At 48.6% G+C, this 9,715-nt stretch overlaps 1 protein-coding gene across 5 annotated transcripts in view; it reads left to right on the top strand.

Moving 5' to 3' along the window:
* The window catches only part of LOC122379014 (palmitoyltransferase AKR1-like), a 55,086-nt gene extending 49,802 nt beyond the window's left edge, over positions 1-5,284 (top strand). For all 5 annotated transcript variants that reach the window (XM_043360847.1, XM_043360848.1, XM_043360850.1 and 2 more), the window contains exon 10: positions 2,308-5,284. In XM_043360847.1, coding sequence (XP_043216782.1) covers positions 2,308-2,733 — 426 coding nt within the window. In that variant the 3' untranslated portion in view covers positions 2,734-5,284. The remainder of the gene's footprint in view (positions 1-2,307) is intronic.
* Positions 5,285-9,715: the final 4,431 nt, after the last annotated feature.

The raw sequence follows: 9,715 nt of genomic DNA on the forward strand, positions 1-9,715 counted from the left end.
GAAAAATATAAAAATATATACCTATTTTGAATTTTATTTTAAATAGTTTTAAAAGTTTTCAAAATTTTGAAAATATGAGATAGCAGTTTGATAGCGCAGTTTATTCTGAGCACTTTCATGCAAAGAAATTGGATCTATCTTAAAAACTGAGCTCTTGGGAGCGATTGCCGTGGTTCAATGTTTTGCGTCGAAATTGGCCGAACATGACGTCACTCTGACGTCATTTCCGGCCGACCTATGGTAGCTACGAAGTTCATATTTTGACACAAGGTGTCAAATTGATGCAGCCGAAGGTACTGAAAGTTTGGCGTCGATACGTCAAGCGGTTTGGAAGTTATTGCAGAAAATGGGAGGGGGCTATGAATAGCCCCCCGTGGGGCGCGGGTTAATTGTTAGTTAATGGCTCGTAAGTTAATTGGGAAATTTACTCGTAGAAACTGTTATTTTGGCGCCGAAAATGATCTAAAACTATCTCAAGCACATGAAATCGTGCTTTCATACACTCCTTGCAAGGTTCAATCATAGTGTAATAAATAACACAGTTATTTATTACACTATGGTTCAATGCTTCACTTTTGCATTGCTTACTTTGCGCATGACGTCGCTAGGGCCATATAGAGTTTTTCGTCAATAACTCTAGATCAAATTGAGCTAGTGAGTCGGGAAAGTCATCAATGGACTCGGGAAGACCTGCCGAATCGAATGCTATGCGATATGACCTTCTCGACCAGCTTCGTGACCTGAGGGGCTCTGACCTGACATTAACCCCAGGTCAACACCTTACGTTAACCTCACCTGAACAATAAGTACCTATACCATTCGACGTGCCTGCCTAAGGCGAATACGATGCTGCTAAAGTCGCGGCTCTGCGGCCATTTTTTGCGAAGTTATTTGCCAAAAGCCGAGCTGACCTGAGACTTCAAAATAGGATATCAATCGCTGCGTCTCGTAACGGCGCACACGTTCGTTTTTTTTTTCCACGGAGCTCTAGCTTCATTAGGGGCAAAACGGTGAGGGGGTCGTACCAACTCCCATCGATAAATAAAAAGCCAATAGGTCCGGCGAGGGTTAATTTATTATGGGATGTCAAAACTTCAAAATCGGGCTCTCGCTGCCGACAATTCGACGCACAGTTCTGATTTCCTGTAACGAATATCTGCAACGAATATTTTGAAATATCTTCATCAAAACTGCACGTCTTCATATGAACAAAGTCATTCATTTCTACATAGGGATGCATTCATAATTCCGTTATGCAGTAGTTGTCTGGAATACTGTGGCATGACGCGTTTCGGAGGTCGCGTCCGTCCGAAGGACGATATGTTATTTTATGGGTCATTATTAGTTATGGCCATGTTGCACTCCCGGTACAATTCTGCGGGTTTCCTGTGGCACTCGTTGTTGCCCGGCGCTGGTGCCTGCACCCGAGCGGTTGGCTCTCGTCGGCGCCTGGGACGGAGGACGCGGTTGACTCAGGCGCCGGTGACACCGCCTGACACGGTACCACTAACACCGGGCCCCATTCCGGCAGAGACGCACCCGCTCTGACGCGCCCACGCGGCAAAAATGACCGGCCGCCAGCCTTGAGTGGCCGAAAAATGGCCGTCTCTCTCCAGAGCAGGCCGTTTTGCCCGGCTTCAGGGTGATCCGCCCATCTTTTCCGTTAATATTGTCGATGTTTTATGCGTTCCTGAACTCGTTATATCATTAACATTTCGTTCTAATCACTGGTATCGCCTACGCAAGTCGATAGGTATCCTGCGCTGAAGTGACAGCGGATTTAGCGACTGAAATTGGTAATCCCATCGGAAAATGCTTCAGGCTTGCTTCAAAAACTCCCAAAGGCGTGGCATAATCCCTCAAGAGCAATCATGATGTTCTCACCGAGTTTTACCACTGACCTTGACACAACGTAGTCTCCGGCTGCCGACCAATGCAACATGTTCATATTGATTTGTTATTCGAATAAATGAAGTGTAGCTGCTAGATGTGACCTATTGCAGCCATTTTCTAGAGTTGAAACGTGCAGCCGTGCTATTTATATTTGTTACAGCTCCTGTGACTTGTGGCCCTCACTGCATCTGTGGCCCGTGCGACGAGATTTCTGACTGCAGCTGCCACTCGCAGCTCTAGGCTCTAACTGCAACTTTGACCGGGAGCGGTAACTTGGGACTGTGCCGTGTATCTGTGAAGTTACGCCCTGGCCCTCTATTGTGACATGTTTTGTGACTCACGGCTGTGACCCTCAACTGTGACCTGTGTTTGTGACCCGCGGCTGTGCCTGTGACCGTCGCCTGTGACCGGCAGGTGGTGCTGGCGATGCCGGACCGGCACTGTCGGCTGTGCGCCCGCTGCGTCCGCGACTACGACCACCACTGTCTGTACATCATCAACTGTGTGGCGGCGGCCAACCGGCGCGTCTATCTGCGCTGCCTGCTGGCGGGAACCGTCGGCTGCCTCACCTTCCTCGGCCACGCGTGGGCCTACCTGGTGCGGACGGAGCCGGTGGTCGGCCGCTGGCCGCCGCGGCTCGCCGGCTGCGACATCTACATGGGCACCTGCGTGCTCGGCCAGGCGGCGGCGCTGCTGCTGCTGCGCTCGCTGCTCTCGCACGAGCTGACCTACCTGTGGCGCGCGCTGCCGGGCGCCGGCTACCGGAAACTGGCGCAGATGGCACGGTTCGTGGCTGGCGGCACTTTGGCACCGGCCCGCCGCGACTTCATGCAATGCTGATGCCGCCCACGCGCTGTCGTTGATGGATGTGGTGTGATACGTCTGTGATGTGATGTGATCGATGCACGTCATTGACTGTGCAAGTGCTTGCCGGCTGACGGCAACCGCTCGTGATTGTGGGCCGATCAGTTTCCCTCTCTAGCATTTCAGGAGGATGGAATGTAAATGACAGTCATTGTTAACACGTGACGTGTTTTATGTTGGTATTGTATGTCGATCGCGTGCCTGCCATCACTGAATTGTGATTAATTTGTGATCGAATTTCCGGGCAAATCAGGATTATTATTCTTATAAATATTAATTAGAGCTTCTTTCACCTGAAGTATGAACACCTGCATTGATATAGAGGTATTTTAGGCGTTTGTATAGCTTATGCATGCATTTCAGTTTTTATATGTCGATAGTGTCTTGTTTGCGTTTTTTAACCTTCTTGCACATTTTTCCAGTTCCACCATCGGCACAAGAGATTTTTTTTTTGTTTAATAGTTAAAACACTATTTGTTAGAATTGTGTTTTTAAATTAGAAAAGCAAACTTGAGTTCTTGGACATTTTAGCAAAAGCTGCCTGACAGCTGCTTTTTTGAACTGTGTTCTATCAAGTGTAGTGAAATGCAATTGGGTGTAATGACGTCGGGATCAATGCGGCCCGAGCGCCCTACCCTCGACAAAGTGGAAAGCTTTTTGATTTATTCGTATGAATCGTTCGACAGCAGTGTTTCAAACATGTCGCATCACATACATAATGAGGCTTCTTGAAGAAAGTTGTAAAGTTTACGTACACTGCCGGTTGCTTCGATCTGCAACTGATGAACTTTAAGCGCTTAGAAACCTACGCACTCGTTGCTGTTGTACTATGGACTTGCTATGGACATTGCAGTATTAGCATGCTAATCATTGTGCCTTTGCTATTGTGGATCATTGATGTGCCATGTTGTCGTCACTTTCAGTAACCGTCTGTGATACTTCTGGTGTGAACATAGTTCAACATGTTTGATTTTGCATGAGTCACTCGGGACAGAAATTCAACTAGCACTGCCAACTGTCAACTTGTCTGTCGTGTGTTTGCATGTTCAGATGTTCACATGGTATTATTAACTACTTCTATTCGATATCGTGAATGCAATCATCACGCCATGTAAAAGTACGAAGATAATATACAGGGTGTTGCAGGTAAATTGGGAATTTTCAAACCTAATTTCAACATGCTATTAATACGGTGAATGAAAACATAGAAAGTTGAAACTTCGCACGTGTATTGTGTCATGTACGCACAGCCTTGTCACTCGATGTGACCGCCGTCGGCGTCCCGCACCCTCTCGAGACGGCGCCGGAAAGCGGAGCACGCGCGCCGGGCCTCGTCCTGGTCAATGGTGCTGACTGCCTTCCTGATGGCCTTCTTCAGGTCAGAAACGTTGGCATGAGTGGTCGAGTTGGACTTTTGTTCTACCACGCCCCACATCCAGAAGTCGCATGGATTCAAGTCAGGCGAGTTGGAGGGCCATATGTCCTTGGGTACATAAAGGGGGATCCTCTGGCTCAGGAAATCTTGCACCCTCTGGGAAGCATGTGCTGGGGCGGAGTCTTGCACCAGCATGACTTTGCTCAGGTCATAGTATTTCATCATCCAGGGGATGAGAGACTCCTTCAGGATGGTCAAATACGCGTCAGTGTCGATCATCACACCAGCAGGTATGAAATGGGGCGGCATTATGCGGCCATCACTTGCGACGGCCCCGAATACCATCACTGATGCCGGATTTTTGCCTTTCATCACGGGAGCCACTTCATCAGGGCTGTAGGCGATAGCCCGCGAGTTCCGGCGGTTGGCGACCTCTTCTACGATGAACTTTTTCTCATCGACAAATACCCTGACGTCACTCCCGAGGTGCTTGAGGAGATTGAGGACCTTCGGTGCCCTCTCCCTTCGCATCGCCCTTGCTGGTTCGGTCAGGAGGCTTCGTCGTTTTCTGGTAAACGACTTCATCCCGAGGTCCTCTCTCACGGCTCTGCTGATGGTGCTCTTGCTCACGTGACGGGCACGCGCAAGCTTGTTCATCGAGGTCCTCGGTTTGGCCTGAATCGAGCGTTTCAAGCCGCTCAGGAATGTTGGTGTCCGTTTTCGGTCACTGCGAGGTGTGTGAGAACGTCGAGCGACATCCCCTCCAGCTCCTACGGTCGCGATAGTTCGGTACACGGTAGACTTTGGGTACCCAGTTAAACTTATTATGTCCTTCGCGCTCTGTCCGGCGCGAACTAACTCACCAATCGTTTCCCTCCGACGCTGCTCCATGACTGCGCGATATGTTAGGATTAAAATTTCAATATCAAATGAAAAACAATTGTTGAAATTATATTGTGTCAAATTTCCATGATGTTCCTCCGCATAGCAATTTTTTTGTAAGGTCATGAACTTAGTCCCAATTTACCTGCAACACCCTGTAGTGGTGTGATGTCTCGCACATTTAATCGCCTTATGCTCAGTCGATTTTAGCGCTATTCACCATTCCGGTTGGTGTTAACGTGAAATGAAATAAATAAAATGTGAAATCGCTTCACACTTTATGCGACCATGAACCAGTCGGTGGGTTCAAACCACTTAATACGCATTCTTTCAAATTACGAGAGCTGCCCTGTGTTAAGGTATGCAAATAGCTGTTCTTCAGTCGACCGGTGGATGACACCTAGCTCTAAGACCATCAAGGATCCTGTCTCCAGGGGTCCAGAGACCATCATGGTCTTCGAGAGGTTCCCAAGACCAGGGGACAGGGAGTGTCCTATTCTCTCCCAAGTTGATCCCTTCTATCCTCCCGATTCCAGTCCATAGATCGCCCTATTCTCGACCCTGCTATTCTTTCCTGGGTCGATTTCGCGCCTCCAAGGGATCATCGGCTGTCTTCTCAGAGCTCAGTTTAGTACTCAGGGAGTTCAGAGTTCAGAGAACATAGAAGAAGTAGTCGCCACTCACCAAGCTTCTGCTGTACCGTGTGATTGCGCTTCGATAGACACGCGTGAAACGGTGTTAACTGAGAGGGGGCGGTGAGAGCCACTCGGTAGCGAAAAACGTCCGGCTGTAAATCTCGGAGCGGCGCCGCGCCGGTAGGTATCCGGCTGGGTTGTGAGCTGACAGTAATCCCAGGCCCTGCCGAGTGGGACGGATGGGCTGTCGGTGGCGCTGTGCTGCGTGTGTTGCTGCGGCGCAGTGACCGGCGCGGCGGTACGGGGAGTCGGTCCCGGTGGCTCTGCTAGCTCTGCACGGCTGGTCTGCCGGGAGGCGTCAGTCCCTTGTCCTCGCCGGTTGTAACCGCTCCCGACCGCCGCACTGTGGGGTTTTTATCGATCCTAGCACGAATTTATTTATATCGCATCCTCCGCTACCTTAACTAATTTTATTTCACCTTCAAATGGTTAGGCTTAGGGTGTATGATCCCTGACAACATGGTTGGCTCTCCTGCTTGACCCCATCCCTCCCCCGCCCCCTCCCACGGACTTAGCACTGAAGCGTTTTCGGCTAGCAATGCATCGTGGGCGTGGAAGCGTTAAAAAAGTAGAACGAAACTACAATCGTTTTAGAAGTAGATATTTGTTCATGTCTAGCCCAATCACCAAAAGGCATTTCGGGCTTAACCTTTGCACTTTGTTAGTCCTTGCACTTAACCCGCGAGTTGCTGGGGGGGGGGGCGTTAAACGCCCCCACTTTTTTCGCCGGGCCATAGCATAAAAACGGCGCGCCGCAGGCGCGCCAAATTTTGGGTACCTGTAGGGAATTGATTGAAGTTTATTGTGACAAAGTTTCAAAAAAATCGGTCGGAAAATTTTTGAAATATCGAGGTTTTAGTGACGTCATGATTTCTGAGTTTTCGACCAAAAACGGCATATGTTCAAAAAATCATATAAAATCACAGAATAGACATACAGACATGCCGTAAACGCCATTAGACTGCCAATACCATGATCAATCAAATGGCTATCTTCGATTATTGATTATCGTTCCGCATTTTCCATAATCTTGAACTGAATCTTGGCAATTTTTCGTGACGACTTCACGACCATGATACATGAATTTCTTAAATTGAACTTTTTGAGCCAAACACGTACACATATGATAAAATGAATGTCACCATCGTGTTCTACGCCCCAAATTACCTATAAAACATGTGTCACAGGCTGCGAATATCAGTTTTGATTTTCGGGGATATGTGCCTACCCGGTTGACCTGACCTTGACCCTGACCTATGCTTGACTGACCCCTACATGGAGCTGACACTCTTGTAGGCCTTATAAGATGGATTGTGCACCGTTTTCACAGAGTTTATGGCGAGAGGCGCCCATTGCGAAGTCCTGAAGTCCATGCTACTGAAAGCCCGATTTCAGGTGTTTGACCTGACCTTGACCCGACCTGTGACCTTAAAATTCAACTTTAAAGTACTCATCTGAAGCGTCTCGTCGCGCTCTTTCGTTTGCCGCCTCGTGCGTTTCGCTGCGCCTATTGGTTCTCGAGTTATCGGCTGGGGGCGTTTAACGCCCCCCCCCCCCCCCAGCAAACGGTGGGTGGCGAAATACCCCAGCAACTGCCGGGTTAAAGGGGGAGGGGGTCGCACAGACTTCTGTCCTCGACTTTTCGCATACTAACTCAAGCAAAACGTGGCGGATCACGACGAAACTTTCTATACATTCGATTCGATCAATGTTACTCACACACTTAAAATTTCATGACCTTGACCTTAAAAAAAATTTGACCTGTGACCTGTTTCACCAGACCATGTCAGGCTGGTATCGATTTGGCGCTTATCAGCGCACATTATCGGCGCGTTTTCAGTCTGGCTGTGGTTGTTAACTCTCCAAGGCATGAAATGCTGTTTGTTCTTTGCATTTTAAGGTCACGTTAAGGTCAAATCAAGGTCATTTACCTTAGATGACCTTAGTTGACTTTTTCAAGTTATACGATTTTTCTAGATAAGTGCTTGGAGCTTATTTTGAACTTAACACCCATTTGAAGATTTAAGTAGTTTTGGTGCCTAACGGAACATGCTATACGAAGCCGTCAAAGGTAATCGACGCCTACCTTCTATGGATAGCCGGCAAGACACCTACTGGTCGGGCCTGACCTGACCCGGCCTAGCATGAAAACATCATCCTTGATCAAAACTAGCTTGAAATTCGTGATTAGCACCCCAAAAACCTCCAACCTCACTTTACAAAGTTACAGCATTTTTCGATTTACCTATATCAAAGCTCTGTTCTGAAGTTCAATAAGGTGAACATTGGCGGCGATAGCCAATAAAATGGACGCAGCGTTGCAAGGGTGTTGTTGTTTTGTTCAAAAAGAACATTTGGCGAAAGAAAAATAATGTCAACATGGTATCACCCCTTTCCTCCCTCCTCCCAACTCCTATACTGACCGGAAACCCCCAGGCGGTGTGCTGCGGTCGGGTAACCCGCCGCGGCGCGGCCCGGCGCGGCGTAAGAAACCACGCGGCACCGTCTGCTTTGACGTCTCATAGTGACTGGTTTAGGCAAATTTCGGCAAAAAATGAGAGCTGCCCCCGATGCAGAAATTATTGGAGAACATTTTGATATACATTTCCACGCGTAAGACCGCGTATCAAACTTTGTAAGGCAATAGTTCGCTTGTCAACTCTCTGAACCAAGAAGCATTTTAACATCTTAAGCTTTTCGGTCAAAAATTATACATTTGGATGAATTTTGGAAATTTTCGTGCATACCATCATATTCCTTATAAGTCAAAGATAATGAAAACATGTCGCAACTATAACCTGCTGTTCAGGGAAACGAGTGAGAGGGCGTTTTATTGTAGTGTGCTTTTTCGCTGTATGCAGGTAGCACGACGCTGGTCAGGACGAAGCTACACTTTGAGAGGTTTTTTGAGGCATAAACAATCATTTTACAGACGATTTAAGGTGTGATTCGGATGCGCTGGACAATTCTACGTGGAATGAATAACAAAAAAGTGGAAATCGAAATACTTTAACTTGCCACTTAATGCGTGCTAGGATGGCCTAAGTCCCCACGGTGCGCCGTCTAGGGCTCAGCTGTATGTACACCCCTCTCCCATGACTATGACACCTCGATGCGTTTCGGGAGTGTTTTTAATGGTTTGAAGCAATGATTGCTCAATATGTAGTTATAGTTTGTCGTGTCGTCTCCCGATCACAGCCGGCCGCCCAGCGGCCAGCAGAGACCAGTTTATGGACTATACTCCCGTAATATACTCCGACCCCTGACCCTCCATGGTTTATGATTTGTGCCAATGAACTGGACTAGGGGTCGGGTGGATTATCTTAAGACTCTCGAGCACTCTCTGTCGTTAATGATCCTCGGTATTTTTATTCATATATGGACTCCCTGCGGTCTCGGTGGCTTGGGGCGGCTGAATGGCAGTTGACCGCCGCAGTCACCGTGGACAGGGGCGGGTGTGCCACTGCGTCTGACGGCTGTGTGACTGTGTCCCTGACTGACGACCGTGGGCGTGTATTCTCCGCCGAATGGCTGTGACGCCTGTGACGTTTTCCAGCTGGTGTTCCTCTGTCGGCTCCCGAACACCTGGCTGGGACAGACACGGCAAAAAGCTAAAACAACTAGGTTATCCATTAGTCCAACGCTGCGGTAGACCAAGGGAAAATATGCATTGCAGTGGTTCTGACAACTCCTTCATAACGGCCGCGTGTGCTTGGATTCTGACGAAGGAAGTTGTTTGACAGATGTAATTAGGCGGTAGGCAGAAACCATCCTGCCACTCCTGGTTCCAGAGCGGAAGCGTGGTCGAAGTGCTCGCTTGCCTCAATCGAAACGTGTTGGGTTTTCGGAAGGCCATCCTACTTCCTTCCCGTCCACATCCGCCCCTCGCCTCGATCCGCACAGTGCTGCGAAAACTGCTCGACGAAATCCTCCGCCCACTTGAGCCCCTGACTGACGCTGAGAATAAACTAGTCAGCATACACCTGGCCATGACGTTTTTATTCAT

This window comes from Amphibalanus amphitrite, unplaced genomic scaffold, assembly GCF_019059575.1.
Source record: "Amphibalanus amphitrite isolate SeventyFive unplaced genomic scaffold, NRLGWU_Aamphi_draft 000069F_arrow, whole genome shotgun sequence".
Classification (NCBI taxonomy): Eukaryota; Metazoa; Arthropoda; class Thecostraca; order Balanomorpha; family Balanidae; genus Amphibalanus; species Amphibalanus amphitrite.